The 22,256-nt window shown below is 38.2% G+C and overlaps 2 protein-coding genes across 4 annotated transcripts; one reads left to right on the forward strand and one right to left on the reverse strand.

Moving 5' to 3' along the window:
* Nucleotides 1–3,576: 3,576 nt before the first annotated feature.
* Nucleotides 3,577–8,222, forward strand: snapc3 (small nuclear RNA activating complex, polypeptide 3). The gene is made up of 9 exons (XM_042485614.1): nucleotides 3,577–3,826; nucleotides 4,592–4,675; nucleotides 4,771–4,849; nucleotides 4,956–5,060; nucleotides 5,158–5,307; nucleotides 5,474–5,556; nucleotides 6,750–6,908; nucleotides 7,783–7,890; nucleotides 7,967–8,222. Exons 1-9 carry the CDS (start codon nucleotides 3,591–3,593, stop codon nucleotides 8,112–8,114), a joined length of 1,152 nt encoding a protein of 383 aa, XP_042341548.1. The 5' UTR covers nucleotides 3,577–3,590; the 3' UTR covers nucleotides 8,115–8,222.
* A 1,072-nt stretch (nucleotides 8,223–9,294) lies between these two features.
* On the reverse strand, nucleotides 9,295–21,638 carry psip1a (PC4 and SFRS1 interacting protein 1a). Of its 3 annotated transcripts, none has more exons than XM_042485892.1 (17): nucleotides 21,565–21,638; nucleotides 21,036–21,125; nucleotides 20,393–20,469; nucleotides 19,379–19,517; nucleotides 18,965–19,054; nucleotides 18,506–18,619; nucleotides 17,204–17,263; nucleotides 17,050–17,110; nucleotides 16,286–16,379; nucleotides 15,904–16,078; nucleotides 15,724–15,803; nucleotides 15,376–15,431; nucleotides 14,219–14,289; nucleotides 13,626–13,727; nucleotides 12,941–13,142; nucleotides 10,574–10,670; nucleotides 9,295–9,975 (listed from the first exon to the last, which is right to left on the reverse strand). In XM_042485892.1, exons 2-17 carry the CDS (start codon nucleotides 21,105–21,107, stop codon nucleotides 9,945–9,947), a joined length of 1,521 nt encoding a protein of 506 aa, XP_042341826.1. In that variant the 5' UTR covers nucleotides 21,108–21,125; nucleotides 21,565–21,638; the 3' UTR covers nucleotides 9,295–9,944. The 3 variants fall into 3 exon arrangements, with proteins under 3 accessions (XP_042341826.1, XP_042341824.1, XP_042341825.1); XM_042485890.1 differs by lacking the exon at nucleotides 21,565–21,638 and adding an exon at nucleotides 21,298–21,366; XM_042485891.1 differs by lacking the exon at nucleotides 18,506–18,619 and having other exon boundaries at nucleotides 21,565–21,614.
* Nucleotides 21,639–22,256: the final 618 nt, after the last annotated feature.

Below are 22,256 nucleotides of genomic sequence, written 5' to 3' on the forward strand. Positions count from 1 at the left end.
TCTCCTCTCAACAACAGGAATATCAGACACATCATTAACCCTTTGAAACCTAAAACAACATCACTTTTTTTGCGCTGCATTCATGCATCTGTCACAGGTATTTAAATCTTTGAAATCAGTGAGTAAATTGGTTTGATTTCCTCTTTGAAAACATTATTTTAAAAAAAGACAATGAGCAACTTGGCAAAAAATGTCCCCCAAATGCAAGAATTTTTAGTTATAGAAAATTATTATTTCCAAATTAAAACTGAATTTATAATTATTATAATTGTAAATTTAAAATTATGTTACAGAATCATTACAATTTTTGAGCACTTCTTCATTTTTTAAAATTGTTATTTATTTATTACTTTTTGTGCAGATTTTTGGGAACTTTTTTATTAATTTCTTGCTAATTTTTGGGTCCTTCTTACATTACTCATTGGCTTCCTCCCGTGATTTTGAAACAAATCAAGCCGATGTTTTCAGGTTTCAAAGGGTTAAACATAATCTGTGGTATTTACTTCCTTAGTAGCACAAACTCAGGGGAAACATAAGGGAACAAAAGCAGATGATCTGACAAGGAGCTGGTGATAATGGCATGTTTAAATACTGGTTTGGGTGGTGAGGAAACTAGGAACAGGCGTGTGAGTGGGGATGAAAGCACAGGTGATTCAAAATGGGAAACAGGTGAGAGTGTGGGACATAGGAGGAAAGTCTGGGGACATCTGGTGGACAGATGGAAAATGGCAGATCTAGTGAAATAGGGACAAAAAGGGTGCAGATGGTAACACTATTATAGCTCTTATCAGCTGTTAATGTGTGAATGTGATTAACAAATCATTTTGCGGTTGCCTCCATTCTTAAAATAGAAAATCAATATAAATATAAACCACCGAACTTTTAAATCATAGTCAATTTTAACAAGAAGCAGCTCAACTAAGGCTCTGTCTTGTGCAAGAATTAAATAAAAAATAATGACAAATTATGTTTGCAAAAGAATGGAAAAATCAGTTAAAAAAATATCTATCTGACCGCCTGCCTCTTGTATCCCTTCATTGACTCATGCGTTCAGATGACACTCATGTGGCTTTTTTTCATAATAGATCACGTAATAGAGCATGTAATTAATGATGGCTGAATTCCTTTTAATGCTTTGATTTTTTTGATCAAAGCTACATTAGTGTCAGTAGTGACACCTGTGCTTTTCCTACTATGACAGGCCAAAATGTCTGCTGTGAAAATGGTCTCATTCAAGTAACACAACTTACCTGTTTTAACCCTTTGAAGCATGAATCAAAATCAGCTTGCTTGTGCTGAACAAAAAGGTTTTATTTCTTTCAAAAACATGGGGACAAGGCAATGACCGATCTGGCAAGAAATATCCCACAAATTGCAAGAAATAAGTACATTGTGACAATCTAAAACTGAATGAAAAATGTCCTGTAAATTGTATTCATAACATTTAAAATTATGTTACAGAAAAATATATAACAAATATAGAAAGAAGTAGATTAATAAATAATTTTCAGAGGTGATTTTTTGTTTGTTTGTGTGTGTGTGTGTGTGAGTGTATGCTTATTTTCAGGTAATTTTCTTGCAACCTTTTTACTTTTTTTTTTGCTAATTTTTGGGCTATGTCTTGTTAGGTTGATGTTGCCCTCTTTCCATGTTTTTGAAAGAAATAAAACTAATTTGCTTATAGGTTTAAAGGGGTTACATATGGCTGTGTCTTAATTTTCCAGTAGATCATATTGGATCATCACTGTGAGAGTGGGAAACTTGTCATCAAAACCTTTTTTTAAAATTTCGTTTAACCCATATTTAGCCAGTTAACTCCAGCTGAGATCAACAATCTCTTTTTCAACCTGGACAGCAGACAGCAGCAGCAGAAGAAAAGGTTACAGACAAGCAACAATAACCACAATAAAAACATACAGAAACATGTAGACATGATAATGTAGAATTATAGAACAAGGTGAAAATGTTGAAAGGCACATTGTTTTTCTAACAAAGAGGGATTTCTCACCATCAAACCAAAGACCTCTAAGGGGGCAGTGCATGGAAGCCCAAAATTCTTTGCAAGAACTACTAGACTGGCTGTGGCTCAGGAGGTAGAACGGGTCCACCGCTAATTGTAAGACTAGCGGTTCAGTCCCTGGCTGATCCACATGAGCACTCAGCACTAAGTGCATGTGTGTGAATGGTTGCGTGAGTAGTGGGTGGAACTTAGTGTGGTAGCCTCGGCCCCCCCAGCGTGTTAATGTGCGTGTGAATGGGTGAATGTGACTTTCTAGTATGCACTTTGAGTAGTCAGAAGATTTCAAAGGCTCTATAAATATTCAACAATATTCAATTTACCATGAAGACCAAAGAAGATCGAGGAGTCGTGATTGTCATGGATTTCCCCCCACAGTCACCTGACCTAAACCACTTGAAGACTGAGAAAGCCAAGTAGACTGTGACATCACAAGACGCTCTTTGAAACTTTATCAAATCATGCTGGGATAACTCGGGTCATCAGGTTTTCCACAAACTTGTGGAGTCCATGCCAGCTTGAGTGCATGCTGTCATTAAAGCAAAAGGGGGACATAGTAAATACTAAAATATTGTGAAATTCATGTACATTTTTTAAAGATTTAACTTTTCACTCAGTTTGTTAAGCTGATACTATCACTTGAATGAAAAAGAAAAAGTTTCAAACTTTTGTACCCCACAGTATATACATTTTTTTATTGTAATTGCTTGCTACTCTTTCCCAGTCAGTAGTCTGCCCTGAGCAAAGTTAACCAGCTTATATTCAGTTTTATGTGTGTATGTTTTTTTTGTTTTTTGTTTTTTTTCACCTGTATCCAGGTATAAATGTAAAGTTTTTATGTACATATTTTATATTGTTGTATTTTAAAACACATTAAAAATGTTTTTAAATATTTCAAATATTAAGTGACAACATTTTATATGTAAATTAAATTAAAGACTAAAGACTAAAGACTAAATTATCTAACTTTCACATTCTTATGTAATGACTGATTTATTCACTGTACAGCCCATCTGGACATAGCCTACTTTGTCATACCGGGCTTTAACAAACCTTGACTTGACTTGAATAGTGCATTTTGTAAAAAATGCTAAAATAAATGTTGCCTTCCAAACTTTCTTTTAATTTGCAGAGGAAATGTTACATCATTGAAGGAAATATGGGATAATTTTGGTCTAATCCAAAGATTTTTTTTATAGATATTCACAATTGATGAATTACTTAATGTCAAATAGGGACTGGGACATCGCTAAGGGCCCACCAACTCCTATAGAACTATTTAAAAAGCAGGATAATGGAAGAAAGTGATGGTACAAAAATAATATCAGAAATACACAAATTTTTACAATTATATAAGTAAGGGAATAGTTTGACAATGAAAGAAAAATGAAGCTGGAGATAAACGTTATTTTGAACCATGAAACGTGAGAAAAAGTGTCTGAAGGGTGGGGGAAAAAAAGGAAAAATATTTGATATTAAAGTTGTTATTTTTAAGCCCCCAAACAATGCCACTAGTGGTAAAAACTACATTACCCATGGTCCTCAGCGCTCATGTGTAGTCATCCAGGAAAACATGGCGGCGCCGTCCAAACCTACGACAGACCCAAACACAAACATCCCAGATTACGAATACATTGACGTGAACACCAAAATATTTCATATCGACTCTTTTAAAAAAGAGTGGCTGAACAGACTGAAGCCGAGTGACTACTCCTACCAGCACGAGGACGAGGACGCGTTTGATGCTAACTTTGCTGAGGAGATGGGGCTCAGTGCGGAGACCATGGCTGACCTCAAGTCCGTCTGCAGGTAGCGTCAACGTTACACCAGCGTACACTTAACGTGTAACAACTGTTTAAACCGTTTTTAAAGAGGAAACGTGAATTGTGTCGCATACAACTTTTTTCTCCCGTGACTCTCTACATTTTCTGTCTCCCTGCTTATAAAAAGTTTCACAGAGCATCACGAAATATCACCAAAACAATCGACTAGAATCGATACTAGGGATCGGCCGATATTGTTTTTCAGGGCCGATACTGACAGTGATTATTAGTAGTTAATGGGACCGATAACCTATATTTGGAACCAATATGCATTTAAAATAAAAAATTAAAGTATTTCTGTCAGTATGTAGAATTTGGAATATAACAAACTCCAGCACAAAACCAAAGATTTCACCATCATCTGTAGGTGTGCTCTAATGTGCATTAATATTTACTTTAAGATTAAAGTGATAACACCAAGATACACCAGACAGCGGGTGTGAGTAACAATGTTGGGTGTTGTATGACATTTTGAAAGCTATTTTTTTGTAATTTCAGTTTTCTTCAAGTGAAGACAATGATCAACAGAAAGCAAATGCCAAAACTACGACTTTTATGCATTTAAAATTGTTTTAGCATGATTTACGGTGTGAATGTAAACTGACTATACTATGCATATTGCTTCCTGTGCTACAGTATATTGTAATAAAGGAAATAGTATTTTGTTAGTCTATTAAAGGCTTCCTTTTGACAGTATTTATCACGTTTACAGTCTCATTACATGACTCTGTTTCTGTTGTTACCTTTCAAGTCCTGACTCACTCCGTTGCCATCCTGAGGACCAGCAGGCTGATCCAGAAGTTGTTCCTCCAGACCCAACGCTGAAAACACTCATGTATGATTCTTCCTCATTTGTTACAAGCTATATTGTGTCTCGGATGAACCAAAGCATGCAAACAAATGAAATGCTCTGTGATTTGTTTTTAACAGTCAAAGAAAAAAGAAACAAGATTACAGAGCTACTCTGAAAGTCAACAAGAACAGACACGACCTCTACGCAGATGAACTGGTGGGTCTATTGGAGTACAAAACTTATTGTTATGTCATCGAGGGAGATGCCACACGTGTAATCTTTCTTGCGTTTTAGTGTAATACATTCCCTGTGTCATTCCCAGGAGCGTTTAACTGTCGGTAGGAAACCAGAGGAGGTGTCCGACATGATCCCTGAAGGAGAAGTCATTCTAACCATCAATGTCTACTACCCGGCTATTTATGAGAAAGTGAGTTTTCACCCCTCTCAGGGTGCCAGAAACCCTCAAAATATGACAATATGATGTTCTCCGTGGTCCGAACACTTTCCTTTCATTCCCCTCTCAGTTTAGCTACGTCAGACCTCACATAACTCTCCTGATGACGGGCTCCCACACCCTGGCAGAGCTCAGGGACGCCATCTGCTGTGTCAGCGACTTGCAAGTGTGCGGAGAGTTCAGCCACACGCCGGACATCGCGCCAGACTTCATCAGCAAAGTGAGCACACGTACAATTCATCTGAAATCACAAGCAAGACCTCAACATGATTATTATGTACCTCTCAACGTACTTTTAAAAGTGTCTACTCTGTAGAATTGTTCCTGTCAGTGTTTGCAACTCTTAAAATCTAGAGCTGATATTTTCACGTTTGTTCTTTTTTCAGGATCATTACAAATCAGCTTTCTTTTACTTGGAAGGCGTTTTCTATAATGACATGAGATACCCGGAGTGTCAGGACATCAGCATGTAAGTGATGTAACTCCCGATTAGTCGAATAATTGGTGAAGATAAGCTCCTAATGCCGTAATCAGCCGCAGAGGTTAACTTCTGTTTGGCTGAGATTCCCCCTTTGCCTGTTCATTTATTGGCTTTCTTTCACAGATCAGAGGAATTATGCCACTCTCCTGCAGGGGTGTGTCATATCACATGATAATACCAGTATAGTTTTTAACATGATAAGAAAAATTCCTGATTATATGAAATAAAAGATACAAGATACTGTTTTACATGGTGTTTTATGTCTCCATTATAACCACAATTTGCGATAGCATGATATTATTTGTAAAACAATGAGACATAAGACACTTTGTCATTGTAGATGTACAACAAAATTATGTTTGGTCCCTCTTAGGCTGACAGCAGTACACAAATGTAGTAAAATATGAAATGAAACCTAAAAACCATAAATAAACAGTGAACAAATAACTGGAAGCATAAAAAAAGAAAATATTAAGTGTGTCTTATATATATATATGTATGTTTAAATAAATGTCAGCAGCAGGATTAAAGTGCATTGTCGCCTAAGTCATTGCACGATATGACGTCAGTGTCATTAAAATAGTTAATTTTGATGAAATTTATTTTCTTTTGTTGGGAAACTAAAGTTTAAGAAATATTTTACTGTTTTTTCAAGTTTTTCAAAAAGGGAGTCTAGACCTTTGGAAGCTCATCAAAATATCGATCAGTGCACAATCGGCAGGCCATGAACTTTATGGACCAAAGTTCAACAAAATATCACTGTGGAACTGTTAACACCGCTGCTGATGCAATCAGTTAATCATGGTAGCATGAACAAGGACCTCTTGGTTTCAAAGGCTATCTTTTGACTCCTTGTGATTCCTTTTCAGAACTAGATGCCAACTGGAGCCAAATTTTCTAAAATAATTAATCACGCTTGTTATCAGGTTTGAAAAAGCGGTTAGAATTATTAGATGCATAACTTTGCACCCCCATCCACACACTGAAATAATCGACTTGAGCTGTGAAATCGTCCTTGGAAAAACGATGCGATGGCTTTACCACAAAACTAAAAATATTCTCAGGTTTAATCCAAGAAAACACGGAAGCTACCGGACAGTTGAAATTTACTGTCACTTGTAACTTGAACAGACATGTCTTTGATGATCTCATAATTTATCCTCTGCATATTTACGATACAGGACTATTATTGAATGGGCAAAGGCCCGAAACTTCCCACCCTACAGCCAGGCCAAGATGGAGGACACACGATTTGTGGATCTGAAAGTGAAAGTCGGCTTCCCGTACCTCTACTGTCATCAGGGAGACTGCGAACATCTCATCATCATCACAGACGTTAGGTCAGCGCTGTTGTGTTTTTTCCAGTTTGTTGTTCAAGAGCTTTTCAGTTCTATAGATAGATATCAAGAAAAGCCAGAGGTGGTGTCGTATTGACTTGCAGTGCGCTGTAAATTCACCACTTCTTCACCCTATGGCGCGGTCTCTCTCTCCCTCTGTGCCGCTGCCTGCATGTCTGCAGCTGCAGAGAGTAGTATGAAAGTCAAGAGCACTTACATCAACTTCACATCCCCCCTTTATCTCTCATCTGTCTCCTGGAAATACTGACAAAAATTACATCCAACACCATAGCTTAATTTTAATTATTTAAACCAAACGCATGTTTTTGTGCTGCTTGCTCATCTCAACAATATTTTTTTTCTTTTACTGCTGTTGTGCCAATATGAGACACATCTGGACATGTACTTGTACAAGAACGTGTTGTCAGGTTCATCTTGAAGCCATATTAAACTACTGATACAGTTTCAAGGGTCATTTTATCTTGATGCTACTATAATCATGAATAAGGTGCTTGTTCTGAGTTGGAAGCAAATGTTGGTATAGAAAATGCCCAGATCATACCCTCTGCTTAAACAAACTATACTCCTACAACAATTTTATATGGCGGTTTGTTTGTGGGCCGATCGTCTGCAACATGATGCTCTCTGAATCTCTGTATTATGAATTCAGGATTTTTAAATAAAGCTCCTCGTTGTCAGACAGGATTTGACTGCTCTCACAAGACTTTATAGCACGTGTAGATGCCTAAATAGTGGAACCAATTTATTGTTTGCCTGAAAGCAGCTTTTAGTGTCACAAATGTGAGATAAATCTTTGCTGTTATCATTCACGCTCTTAAGAAACTGAGCCTTTTTCCTGTCTTTTGACACGTTACAGACTGACCCATAAGAAGGACTGCCTGGACAAGACGCTGTATCCACTCCTCACTCACAAGCACAGGATCACTACCCAGAAGTGTGCCGTCTGCCACGTCTTCATTGGAAGGTGTGTAAAAGTCTCTGATGCATTAACAGCTTTCTCAAACTGTGAGTACAAATTTAACACCCCGGACTCTTTCCAGATGGTTTACCACCAACGACCAGTTTGCTCCGAGTGACCCGTGTCTCTTCTGTGACAAGTGCTTCCGGATGCTGCACTATGACGCTCAAGGCAACAAGCTGGGAGATTTCCAGGCTTATCCCTACGTAGACCGAGGTGCATTTAACTAATGCTGCTCTTTGGTGAGCTGCTCAGATTAATGCTGTATAATACAGTTAAATGTTTTATATTTCAGGGAGAAATGTTTTGATATATTGGAAATGTTTGTTTGGTTCAAAAAGAAACTGTTTTTGGACAATAATGCTTTGATTTTGGACACTTTTTTTGTTTGAAATAAACAGTAACATTTACTGGAAAACGAATGAATTTCACGTGAGAGCTTTTTTTGCATGTCTTAGTCATCAAATTATTAAACGTCAGCTCTTTTGACCCATCCCATCCTGAAAACTCTGTTTCAAAGTTTACACATTAGACAACGTACTCGCTACCAAATGCAAAATTACCCAAAAATCCAAGTTAAGTTTGGAAACACAGTTTTAGTTTTTTACTCAGTCTCAGCCCAGTCAAAACCACAACTGCAGTGACATCAGTGAACTGACTTTGCAAAAAAAATGAGCAATGAATGAAAATGGTGAAGTTGATTTCAGCTCCTTAGTGTATTTTTTTGTTCATACAAAACAAAGGAAAATTCCCACATTTTAAATTTTACCTCTGCGAAGCCTTTTCATTAGATTATCGAGACATCTCTTGTGGTATACATGAACATGCTAACATATACAGTACGGCAATCAAAGAGTTCATTTTTTTCTGTGGGTTGTTTTTATGAGAGTGTGGATCCATCAGATTTATTTTAAGGGCTGCATATGGTTTACAGGTTTCACATTTTATTAAGTTTGGTACTCAGACTGCTCTGGTCTTTGTTAAGGTGGTCTTAGCTGCAACACTGCAGTGGCAACAAAGACAAGAGTCATCAGGTATTGATTAATATACTGCCACTACCTTATTGGGGTACATTCATATATCCCCATTTTCCAATTGAGTCCCACTCACTTCAAACTGTTGAGAAAAATCTTGTAAAATAACAGAAGCCCTTTGATTCATGTAGTGAGAAGCTTTTGGGATAAAGGGACAAATGAGACTTTGTATCAACAGTAATATGACACAGGAGTAACCCTGGTGGTGGAACAGGCAGTTCAGCAATAATTTAAAAATCCAACACTAGAGAATCAAAGAAAGATGTCTAGTGTCCAGATCTGTGTGTTCTAAAAAAACAACAATATTTGAAATTACCACATGATTTCTGTGCAAACAGTGAATCTGATTAAAAACAAAGAAAAGTACTTTATGCACTACTTTATTATTGGATGCTGAAACAGGTCATCAGACAGGCACAAAAATACTCTTATTTACATCTATGTTAAAAACAGAATGTTTTAAAAACAGACACGGGAACACAGAGAAAATTTGGCAAATTTTCTGTTTGTGAATCTTTAAAGTGTTAATGAGGCAGATACTATTAGACTCAGTAATGGTGCTTCTACATGCAGCTAAACCTCTGTACTCCACATAATCCGTAAGTGACGTTTAGATCAATCTGTAATGATGAAAAACTACTTAAATGCAGAATGAAATAATCAAGAGTACAATCAAAATCATCTACTCCACATTAGTATTGGGACCAAATGGTGCTAACCTCGTCTCTGTGAGCATGCCTGAAGTTTAAGGTGCTGCTACGAGTTCTTAGTTTTTACAGATATTAATTAAACTCAACAGGTGTGACATAAAGTTAAAAAAAATAAAATATGCAGTCAGTCTTCGTCTTGGGAGAGGATGGGTTTGATGTACTGAAACCTTTAAGCAGCATCACTGACAGAAACAGTGGGTAAACTGGAAACCAGTCATCATGATCAGTCATCAAAGGAACTGGACAGTCAGTCAGCCCAGTTTGGACACGAGAACAGCAGCAAACGTCTTCTCTTTTCTTCAGGTATGTCAGATGCTCAGGTTGACTCTTCCTGAGCTTTTGGGGCACTGCAGTCAAAGTGAGTAAAGAAATAGATTAAGACAGTTTTGGCTCTCTGGTAGAGCTTCTTGTCCTGAGCCATAGATGTCCACTGTTGTCCAAAAACCACTACAAACAATGAGCCACACTCTTGCACTGGGTGACCTTCAGTACAATGAACATGGTTACTGTAATTAATTTTGAGTCAATCCCATATACAGTGTCCTGATGCTTACAGCACCTAATATGCATTTATCCACAGCTTCATTTAGTCCCCAACAAAACATAGTTTACTGTAGCTTCAGTAACATTTGCTGAAAACTACAATACCCAGCTGATTTAGGGAAATGACTGACCCTTTTAAAAATGAAACTAAAAACTTGTACTTGAATGAACATCTTCAGAGGGAACCGATGGGCCTGGAGTTGAGTGCCATTTATCCAACATTTTCCAAAAAATCTAATTAAAAGTAAAAGGTCAATGCCACTGACTCAGCCCCCTGCAAATCAATAGCAAATAGCCAATTTCTTGTGCTCTTTATGCCTGAATTTTGTGGCTTTTACACTGTAACTGTATGTGTTTGTTGATGTGACTGCCATTTTCTTGTGTATGCGTTGGGTAAACTACCTGTGATTTTCTCCCACTGATGTGTCCTCAGGAAGCTTCTCCCTCTCGGTCTCCTGCCTCTTCTCCTCAGGGCTGGTATCACCATTTGTCATCTTGTCTTTAGGCAGTACAGAGAAACACGCAGACTCAGTCAGAGAGAGCGTCACTACACAACCTAGAACACCGCTGAGAGGAGAACTCACAGGAGCATGTGATGACACATGCCGAGCTCCAGACCTTACTGAGATAAACTTGATTTTCCATCCATTTGACATGCCTTGCTGTAAAAAGAGACCTTTCACAGTGCCACTGATTTTGTAAGAAGTATACTACGTGTATTAATAAAGTGAGTCAAGAGAGCAAGGATGTGGCTGCAGACCTCTAATTACACTCTGTGTTTCTACTGAGAATGCTAACCACAGAGATCCTGTGATGTCTTCCTGGGAGGGGATAAAATAAACTGAGTGAAAGCTTCATTGTCTCTGCTGTCTGGATGGTTTTCATATTTGACTCAGCTGGTCATACTTGATTTACCAATAATCAGCAGACATAACTTCCTTCTGAAATAACTGGTGACTTTGACGTCTCTGACAATACTAACTGTGCTGATGCGCTAAAATACTAACAGCTTGAAAAAAAAAAGACTTTTAAAGACAATTTAAATAATGTCTGCAATCAGGTGCTTGCATTAAACTATCATCAAGTACTCACATGAGAAACTGGCAAATTGACCCATCACTTAGCCCCGCCCTCAAATGCCACGGTCCAATCCTACAGCTACAAAGTGCACTCAAATCTCTATAGCATCAGAAGTATCAGAAATTTAGATTTCCCTGCAGTTTTATTTAAATTTATGCAGTTATAACTTTAAAAAATGGTCAAACTATGTGTATGGGGTAAAAGCAACGCTGACATGAGGTATCCTGAGAGGCTTGGGAATGGAGCGTATTTTAGCCCGTTCCCTAAACCTCACATAAACAGAGCAGAGTGTCCTCTTTGGATTAAACTGCGTGCTACGTTAAGAAGATAAAAAAGGATGTCTACATTTGTTCTAAGGTAAGGCAGCATAGTGTTAGGAAAATCTGCTGTAAAGTCACAAACATATATTACCTCATACATTATGTTGGCAGCATCATGTATAATGTCAGCTCGCAGCAAACTTTGCTAGGTAACGTTAATTAAGTTAGCTAATAGCTACTAATGTTATGGCCAACTGTAGCTTTGTAACATTAGCTCATCAAGTCATCTGTTCACCGTAGTCTTTTTGTTCTTTGAAAACTGGACATCAGTGTTTACTGTAGCAAAATGTTGTGATTGAAGTCCACCCAACTGAAAACCATTAACGTTAGCTTAGCTCTAACGTTACAAAGAAAGCAAAAGCTGGCTATTGCTAACACCACAGCATAGTGAAGACCCTTTTCATTGCTTCTGTGTGAAAAAAAGGTGCGCCTGTCCCCAGACGTTATGTACAGCATCTTTGGACATGTCTTTGATGCTGACAGCCGCCATTGCCAGTTTAGGCAGCGCTCCGACTGTTTGGCCAAGTGAGCTAAGGAGGCGGGGCTTGGCGATAGGTCAGTTGGCTCTGAAACGACTATCCAACAGTATTTGCCTGCCTTTCTGCGCTGCACAGACTGTAGTGATGATAGTTTGAGTTAGAGTTAAACATTACATAGCTTGCACAGCAGATTTATTTGGTTTATTTAGTAGAAATACTCCCAAACATCACTCTTATGTCTGCCTGGTCACTATTCTGCCTTTAACATCAGATCGAGTGATGTCTGACCAAAAATGTTGAACATAAAGTGGCTGCGCAGATCCACCTTGTTTGTTATAGATCTGTGCAGATATTCATGTACGTCAGTAACATCACTGTGTTCTGTCCAAAAAATATAAACTTTCAAAACACTGATGTCCAAATAAAGTTCTTGAGTACTCACAACCCGCCCCTTCAAAACTCTGATCATACTGTAGCTATTTTAGAGTTTGTGACACCAAGTTTGTACTGATAAAATTCAGATTTCATTTAACAAGGGATAATAAATCAAGTGGTGGTATCAACTAACACACAGCAGCAGTTTCAGTGAGCTGGTCACACAGTTCAGTTATCCAAAATCGGCATAAGAAACACCACTGAAAACACAAACAGAGGGAGCCAATGTATCAAAGTCTCTCAACTACTCATGTTCAAGTCTTTACTGGTTCATGAGTCATGATCATCCCTTGGACCAGTCAGATCCTTTAATGATAAACCATGCACCCCTGTGACCAAAATGCTACCTTAAAACAAGCAGCTGGAATAGAAAGAAACATTATATGCTCTAAATATTAATTTTAAACTGTGTTAAAAACAACTTGTGAGGAAAATAACTGAAACCTAAAAAGTACCTGGGTTGTTTTCCTTGACTTGTTCCACTCTCTTCAGTGCTCCTTTCTTCGCCTCCTCGTGCTGCCGTTGTTCAGCTAAAGACTTGTTAAGCACCTGGCTGAGCACACAGTCGCCCTCTCCGACCAGAAACATACTCTTAAACTTGTTATACAACATGGTGGCCTTGTCCATGATGTCCTGGCTGGCCTTGAATCTCCGAATCTAAAACATGGATAAAAAATGCACATCAGGGTTGGGTAAAGTTAACATTTGAACTCGCATTGGCAAAGTTAATGTAGAAAAGAAAAGAGACCAGATGCCCAAACCATTGCGGCAGATCGGTGCTGCAGCGATAGTTCTGGCTCACTGGGAAGCCGTTGGAGTAGCCGCGGGACTCCGTGTCCAGCTTTCTGGCTTTGGGGCCACCTCTTGTCTGAAGTTGATCTCGGCAGCGCCACAGAGCTCTAGGGCTGGCTTTAAGGCTTCAAAGTGCAGCACTTTGGCTCTTTTTAAAAAAATTATTCTCACTTAAGGGTGCTTTCAAACCTTTGTTGTTTGGCCTTAGATGTGCTCTCAAGTACCAAAATTTGAACCCATATAATTTGGTCTGTACCAGGTTCGGTACCTAACCCCACACCCTGGCATAGTTCAATTGCTCAATTTGACAATGTTACTTTAAATGGATTTGTGTGTGTGTGAGAATACCTTTTTGAGCGTAGCAATGAGTTCGCTGTGTTTCTGAAGGTGCTGCGTCGTCACTTGAAGGGCACCAATCTCATCTAATGCATCCAAGCACTTCTTCACATCCTGGTAAGGAGGGTGCCGTGGGGAAATGGGGCATGGAAGCAAGCAAGAAAGATGTGTAGGCATTTAGAAGTTAAAAAAATTAAATTATCAAACTCAATTATGGTGCATTAAAAACAGTTCTCTGTGTGTATGTCGAGATGAATGAAAACCGATGTCATTTTCCTTTGGTCATGTTGGAAAGATTATGAATTACACTGATGGACATATTCCTTTTTTAAAACATGAAATATTGTAACTAAGAGGAACATTTATTTCTATAGATGAATCAAATTTAGATTAAAGGAATCCACCTGCTTCAGTTTCACGGCATTTTATGGAAATCTGAAACACTGCGTCAATATGAGGGTCTGAGCTTTGTGTCATTGTTCATTTTTCCGTTCAGGCACTGAACTGACAAATGTTACTTTACAAAGCTGTCAACAAAGAAAGATGGATTTGTATGCCAATATGTGACAAGAAGATATAATCTGACAGTGGTAAGCAGAACTTACAGGGTTGTCAATTTTCAGTGAAATCTTGATTTCACTGTGGAGTCTCTGGAGCTTCACGTCAGTTGAAATTTCTGTGGAAAAGACGAGAAAAAAGAAAGCATTATGAAGGACATAGTTGAGCTTACATCAATGTGTTAACGGAACTTGAATCAGGTTAATTCAGGAGTTGTCCGTTTCAAAAACCCATTTTGCAATATACAACAGCTTTTTACATTGGTGTAAATTTGAAAAATATTTGTTGTAATGTCACTTAAAGCTGCTGAGGAACTGAGCTCTAAATTCAAGAACCTCAAGAGTTGTTACAATGAAAAGCCAAAAAAACAGGAGAGCTTCTAGAAACTGGTAATAGTACAAAAAAAAGTCTTTGTGCATAAACAAAGGGCATTTTATCTTTTTGTCCTAAAGACAAGTGTCTTGTCTTTTTCTAGAGTTGTTACAACGTCACACTGAGGGATAAAACTGGGTCTCCCTGCCTTAACATGAATCTTCACGTCACCAAACAGGAAGACCACCTCACATTTAGTCAGGCTGGGAAAAAAACACTGCACATTAATTTGTGATCTTAAATGACATTACCACATTTTTAAGGTTCAACTGATGGTCATCTGATCACTTTGCTTCAGTTAGCTGGCGTGCAAAGCTACACAGGGTTATTTTAAAATTACCTCAGTGGTTCATGGTTACTACCCCAAACAAAATCCACGTGTCCCATATTACAGTTACACTTTCATTTTGCATTTAACTATCCTGCTGTTGTGTTTTGTTTTTCACTTTTTTGCACATCACCATGGCATCAGCCTCATTTCCACTATGACCTCAGTATTTAATTTCATCAAACTGAAATTATAGTGCAAAGGCAACTTTATGTGAAGGCTTTTGTATTAGGCAGATCGCCAAACAGATTAGCAGATACACACACTGTACGGGGACTTTCAGTGTGTAATTCATTACTGTATGACAATAAAACTTTTCTCTTGTCCTTTATTTAACTCACCTGCACTGATGACAGTCATCTTGACACAGAATCTTTTCTTTTCTTTGTATAGGAAGATTTTAAGACTGCCTCATTCCTCAAACATGAGCCTTGATGACTGCGACACTTTAATTCAACGCCCTACAGACTAGTTGCATTTTGATATTTGAAGTATGATAGTCACCCTTCTTCTTGACCCCTGTCCTCTCTTCATTTTTTTTCCCGTCGTCTTTGTTTGACCTGAAAGACAAAATAACCAGACTTTTTCAGAAACATATATCCAATTCTCTCCTAATGATTGTTTGAATGAATGTATGTCGTAATAGTAGCCGATGAGTGAAATATTTTGTTATTTAATTTTGCATTCAAGTTATTTACAAATTGAAATACCTTTTATGTAATCTATTTAGATTATTCCCTCTTGAATGTTAAGGTCTCTCTTCATATAACTGTAATTTAATTACTGTTGGATTTTCAGAGACCAGAATAAGCAACATATGAACATCATTTCAGTCTCTGTATGTATACGTACTCTCTCAATTCATCTGCTTTCCGCCGTCTCACATCTTTGTCCACTTCTGAGTTTTGGTGTTTCTTTCTGCCTTTGTTTTTCTGAGGTCAAAAGAAATACAAATCATGTGCATGAAAGCATTGTACTGACTGTTCACATGGATTTCAAATAAGGAGGCTTCATGTTGTCCTGAACACCTGCCTCTTCATCGTCAGAGCCTGAGGAGCCTTCGTCCTTCTTCTTCTTCTTGGCTTCAGGCTCCTTTCCCTCTGCATCCTTTCCTTTGCTGTCCTCCTTCTTCCTCTTCTCCTCCTCTCCGCCTTTGGACTTGTCCTCTGCTGCCCTTTTTCTCTTTCTCTCTGACTCAGCAGTGTCCCTAAATGTGAGAGAAAATGTCTTTAAAGAGGTTGTGGGTTGATAATTTAACAAACTTGTCATCATAAATAAATATTATAAGCATAATTTCTTCCAAGCAGGAGCAGATTGTTCTCAGCCTGTCAAAAAGTAGTGGTCAAGACACACAGACTTATGTTAGATTTTTGCTATGTGTGTGTATGTTGTGTGTTCATTTTCCTGTGGTTACATTTCATTTCCTGAGCCTTGCTGTTCCTGCTGCTGGAGCAACAGTAACTTCTCACTTTTGGGCTTCCTGCCTCTTCGTTTAGGACCCTCTGCACCTGGTACATGGACACAAAATAACTCAGACACACCATAAATACAGTTTATGTAAAAAGGGGAGCTAAATTCTACTTATAGTTGAAATAAAAAATGTTATACAGTGCAAATGTCCTACAATTCCACCGTGCAATATGTTTGTCGCTATGATTAATGTATTCTTTCATAGTTTTTGTATATGTATGTATCCATTTCCTGTCTATCTGTGCATCTTCTTAACAAAATACTTCACCTGCAAAATGACCATTTGCACAACAGTTACTCACCATGAGGTACCTTGAATTCAGGAAGAAATTTGTTTTTCTCGCATGCCTCCAAGGTGAACGTGGAAGTGTTTCATATTGATACTTTTGACCAAAATGGTTTGGGAAATACTGAACACACAACTGGATGAATGAGACTTGGACTATTCTGCACGAGTTGAAGGACAGTTTGTGAACAGATGTTTTGATATAAATTCACTGTTGTTAAATGCGGCCCTGAATGACCTGAATTCTTTGAGAACAGTTGCTTTTTTTGGATTCTCTGATCATCGTGGAGGCATGAAAGAAAAACGTTTTTTAAATGAATTCAAGGTAACACACAATGAGTAATTAACACACAAATGATCATTTTGTGGGTGGTGTAATTCTTTGCATTATTAGTACCAAAATCCCAGGGAACACTGCTTACCTGAGGGACTAACAGGACTCGCAGGAGCATCTTGTTTTTCAGCCTCCTGCTCAGCATCACTCTGGAAAATAAAATAACAAAAATTACTTTCTCAAAACCATTTCTTATAGATCACTGACCACCGACTGTAAACCATTAAAAAAATACTACCTACCTTTTTCTTTCTTCCTCTCTTAGTTTTAGGAGCATCTGTGGATTCTTTCTGTGCTGAGCCCTAAAATGCAACACGCTTTGTTACATTTTATTTCAGTCTTACAATCCTGACTGTCTTGTAGTTCTCTTTAACCTAACAGCAGCATCTTCTAAAGTGAAAGCCAGTGGACAATTGAAATTCTTTATATTTGCAAATATTCATTCGTCTTGGATGGTTTAATCCAGTCCGTTTTGACAAGTGATATATATTTGTGGATCAATAACACCATCTAGTGTCTACATATGATATTACTCTCCGTGTGCCAGTGTTTCATTGACAAATGCTGTGTCCAAATTCCAAACACACTTACTGTACACGGTAAAAGAAATCAACATAATTACATGTTTTGTACTAAAATTGTGCTGTGAAAACCATTTTTATCTCTTGGCTATATGTCTATGATTGGACAGGGATGACACATGCCATCAGGGGTCAATTAAACTGACTTTAAAATGCCAAATTTGAGCTCTAATATTTGTTTTGTTTTGTTTTGTGAGATCTTTGTGTGTGGAGCTTTTTGTGTCAGCATCCAAAGTTTATTTAATTTTTTTGCAATGTGAGCAGCTTCTATGTCATCTTTATGTGTCGAAGAACAATAGTGTAAATTAACAGCATGTTTTTAGTATTCATTATGAGATTTTAGGTATACTTAGTGTATGTAGTGAGGAATTGGGGTACAGTTGACTTGCTAAAAAAAGACAGTAAGGGAAATGTCAAATAAAAAGAGACCGTCTTATCCTGAGCAAAAGACATTAAACACATAAACAACTTACCTTTCTCCGAAGCACACAGAAAGCCATGCAGAAATAAAATCAAATAATTGCAACATTGGTTTTTGAATATGTGGACAGGGAAAGGCAGGACATGAAAAGCAATAATTAAAGTTGTCGGGGTGGTCTCAGAGAGGTACACAGAGAAGAAGGAAACCAATTATTTTTTGTTACTTTCGCACATTTCCCAAACCTAAATCAATTTGATCCAGAGCCAGCCATGCTTAGCTTATAGTATTTAATCTTGTGAATCATTTGTGTTTTCTCAAATAATCGGTTATCATCTCAGTGTCATTAACACAGAAAACCCAGAGAAGGCACTCTTATAAAAACACCAAGCACCGACGGATGTTTGTGGCTGCCGACAAGAACTCTGAGTCAAACAGAAACAAACCACCGCTTGAAAAACCACCAAGTGTCACATGCTTTCCAATGGGGAGGGGGTGAGGCGACCTGCGCCGCTTTATGGGATCCCAGCATGCATTGTACGTACATCCTGGTTCTGAGGACCCTGCTCAGACATCAGAGACCCTTCCTCCTCCTCCTCCTCCTCCTCCTCCTCCTCCTCCACACTCTCATTCTCCTTCTCAGCCTCACTTCCTGGAACCTGAATGCACCCAAGACACAGCATAGGACGCAGTGCGGTGGGGTCAACGAGTCTTGCAAAGGAGAAAAGTTAGCGAGTATCCGTCTGTTCCACACACTACTCTTAGCGTACAACAATGTATTAATACAAAATGACACCAATAATTTTAGTAAACTATTGCCTACACTGATATGTAATTACGTAGGACACAGACAAACTTTAGAGAAAGATTCGAGGAAAAACAGCAAAGAAAGAAAGAAAGAAGCTGACAACACAAAAACAAACAGGTAGCATGTCAATGCAGTGAAGTGACTGACTGTGCGATTCTTTACTCGTGAATGACACATTTAAAGAGTAAAGACTTACTTTGGGTTTTAATCCCTTGTTATCTGCTTCCTCCTCGACTTCTGGGCTGCTGTCCGAATCTTTTTCAGGGAAAGATTCAGGGGGGACCGGCTTAAAACAAAAACAAACAAAAAAATCATTTAAATTAAACACATCGGCAAAAACACATTAACAAGGAAGCTCTGAACCACCTATTTTTGTTTTCTCTCAGGTAGCTAAAAACAGATAAAAATATAAACACATTTATTGTAGATTTAAATAGTCAGGTAAAAACCCAGAGGAGGAAATTATACACAAATGCATTCACAATAAAACTGTTAAATGACGAAAGGTATATCAGGATACGAGATATAGTCTATCTGAGCCTCAGGCCGACATCTGTGGGTTAAACACTGAAAAATGTCTTTGGAGGACATACAGCAGAGAAAGATGTACCTTTGGTGCAGTGAGCTCAACTTTTGGGTTGTTCTCAATCTCCCACAATCCTTCGTTGAAGCCTTTCCTCTTGTTGGGCTTGGCATATTTCTCTTTGTTGGGCTGGTACGGAAAGATATCTTTTGGGCCCAGAAACGCTCTGTTTGAAAGAAGACAATCCAGAATTTAACACTTTTACTGCTGCTTGCTGTGTTTACAGCAGAACACAGACACAGGTAGTCTGATTTCAGCCGCTCACCAAGCATTTATGTATTTTAAAGGAACGCTATGCAGAATTGTGGGTTACTGTTTGTAATCACACTTGTCAGAGAAAGTGAAAGTATAAGCCAACTCCAAATTCACTCTTGCTTGGCGTTTTCCTTGCTATATTTGTGGGGTTTTTTTTTTTTTTACCCTTGTGGGTGCACACAGAAAATAAGAAAATACAGGCAGAAAGCAGAGTCTTTACAGAAAAATATGCTGCCACATGTTTTAGTGGGTCCTAAGTGATGACTGAAAGGAATACATCTGTATGGCTGTGGGTACTGCATACACCACTGTACATGTTAACTGAAATTGATAACTGCACATTTTTTGTATCCGATTGTCCTATTTTGCATTTTAACTGGAGGTTGTGCTTGCTCTTTGTATTGTGTGATAGTTGTATTGTCTGTATTTATTGTTGTAACTATGTTTTAAGCTGCCCTCTTGGCCAGGTCACTCTTGTCAGAGAGATTTTAAATCTCCATGAGTCTTTTACTTGGTTAAATAAAAGATATATATGAGGCTATACATTGTTTTTAAGGAAAATCTTGCATAGTATTTGTTTAAAGAAACCCTTTCAGATTCTTCACTTGCATAGACAACTCACATTTTAGTACACAAATTACTTTAATCCCTCTGTTTTTCAATGGCAATTTAGTTTTCTTTATATGTTTTAGTTGACCATATAACAACAGATCAAAGCTTTTCCTGCAGTACTGTCTATTTGTTCATCAAAATAAAGACAAAAATAGTTTGCAGTCGGTTACTAACGTTTCATGGGTGCCAAAGAAGAAGATGGGGAACTTGATATTGGATGGCTTCACAGCGCCGTCTGGGACTTCATCAATCTGGGAGAAAAAAAGAGGAACATTTTTTTATTTACCTGCAGCCCTTAACGACAAAATCAACATTCAAAGGCAATTTTTCTCAGGTGTGTGCTAAGGCACTGTTCGTTTGTGCCTGTGGTTTAAGTGTGCAGGGGATGTGGTTATTTGCTGCCTTTTGGCATATGGGTTTTTGCACCTACATTTTGGTGTCAAATACACAAGTTTTAACCCCTTGAAACTTGTATCAATATCAGATTTTTTGTGCTGCATTTAGATGCCTTAAATAAGCAAAAAAGTTATATATAATATATATATATCACAAAAAATAGTGAAAAAAAAGTCCTGAAAGCTATATTTATGATTAGAATGGTTTTATATTAAAATTGTTACAGAAAAAAAATTATATATATTTTTAGGTTATTTTTGTTATTGTTTTTTAAAAACTTTTTTGAGACATGTCTTCTTAAGTTTCTCAATGCCGTCTCCCTTTCTCAACGAAATCAAACCAATTTGATCAGGTTTAAAGGGGTTTAATGTAATAAATATCTGCGCAGAAATTAACCTATGATGTGACGACCCATACTTACTCGTGCAGGCCAGTGTGGATAGCCCTTCATCTTTGCAAAGATCAGATCACCAGGTTTCCAATCTCGAGTCATGTTGAACGTATTATTAATCTGGGGCAAAAAACAAAAATAACTTAATACACACATTCACATATTTGTTGTGATATTCCCACAATCAATATTAAAGTGCATCTACTCAGCCATGTGCCCCTCCCCCTGACCACCACCAACATCCCCTGGAGTCCACAGTTCATTCAAACGTGACAGTCGTATTCAGACTCACAGTAACACTCTTGTATCACACACAGACAGTGAATACCCTCCAGGTAATCTCCCTGACACTTGGCAGTCCATAAAAGCGAAGTTAACAAACGTGAGAAGAGCAGAACGCCTCGTCAACAAACACAAGCTAGTTAGCTTTAGCTATTAAGTGTTACCGAAACTACATGTCCTTCTTAATTTAGTTGACCTTCTGATTAGTGCAGATGTCTGTAAGACAGCACAATATTTTAGTGTTTCGGTAAAGTGGTGTTGCAACATATATTCTTACCAGGAAAACACAACGCTCCTTCTCCCCACAGTCGGATGCACGTTTTCCGCTCCCGCGCAGGACGTCGACAGACTGTACCACTATATGGCAGGATGGGGTAGTCCATTTTAATTACACGTCGTTTACTTGTGTTGTTGTTGATTTGAGAAGCAAACTAAAACGCTGCGAGCCACATTAGGGAAATATTTAATGTGTGTGAAGTTATAGCTTGAGTCACGATTACGCCAACTAGTATTTTATGACTGCAAATATTTGTGAAAGTGACCGCGCGGGTCATCTTCACACTACAAAGATCGTCTACGCAGCATAAACGACGTCTATGGGGAAAAAAAGTGGGCGTCGTCTTCCACGCGTGCGCTCCAGATCATGATTTACAAATGGTTACAGCCACGCAAAATGTCGTTGCCATACAAACTAGTTGCAACAAATCTATAGTGACATTAATGTTTTAAAAGTATGCGATTAATTTACTGTGCGTTTACTCATATGTTTGTTACGAGTTGAATCTCGGATGTTCTTGGTACCTGAAAAAAGGATCAGAGTGGGAGCTCTGCAATTGCTCCTCTCTCACGCCTGGTGCTGATGCTGAGGCTGCAGGATCCAGCCTCACTAATCACATGTTTATCCCGGGGCCACGGCTAATGTTGGGCTGGATTTTTTTTAAGGAACACAAAGAACGTGGCTCACATCCC

The sequence above is a fragment of the Plectropomus leopardus genome, chromosome 4 (assembly GCF_008729295.1).
Source record: "Plectropomus leopardus isolate mb chromosome 4, YSFRI_Pleo_2.0, whole genome shotgun sequence".
Taxonomy (NCBI): Eukaryota; Metazoa; Chordata; class Actinopteri; order Perciformes; family Serranidae; genus Plectropomus; species Plectropomus leopardus.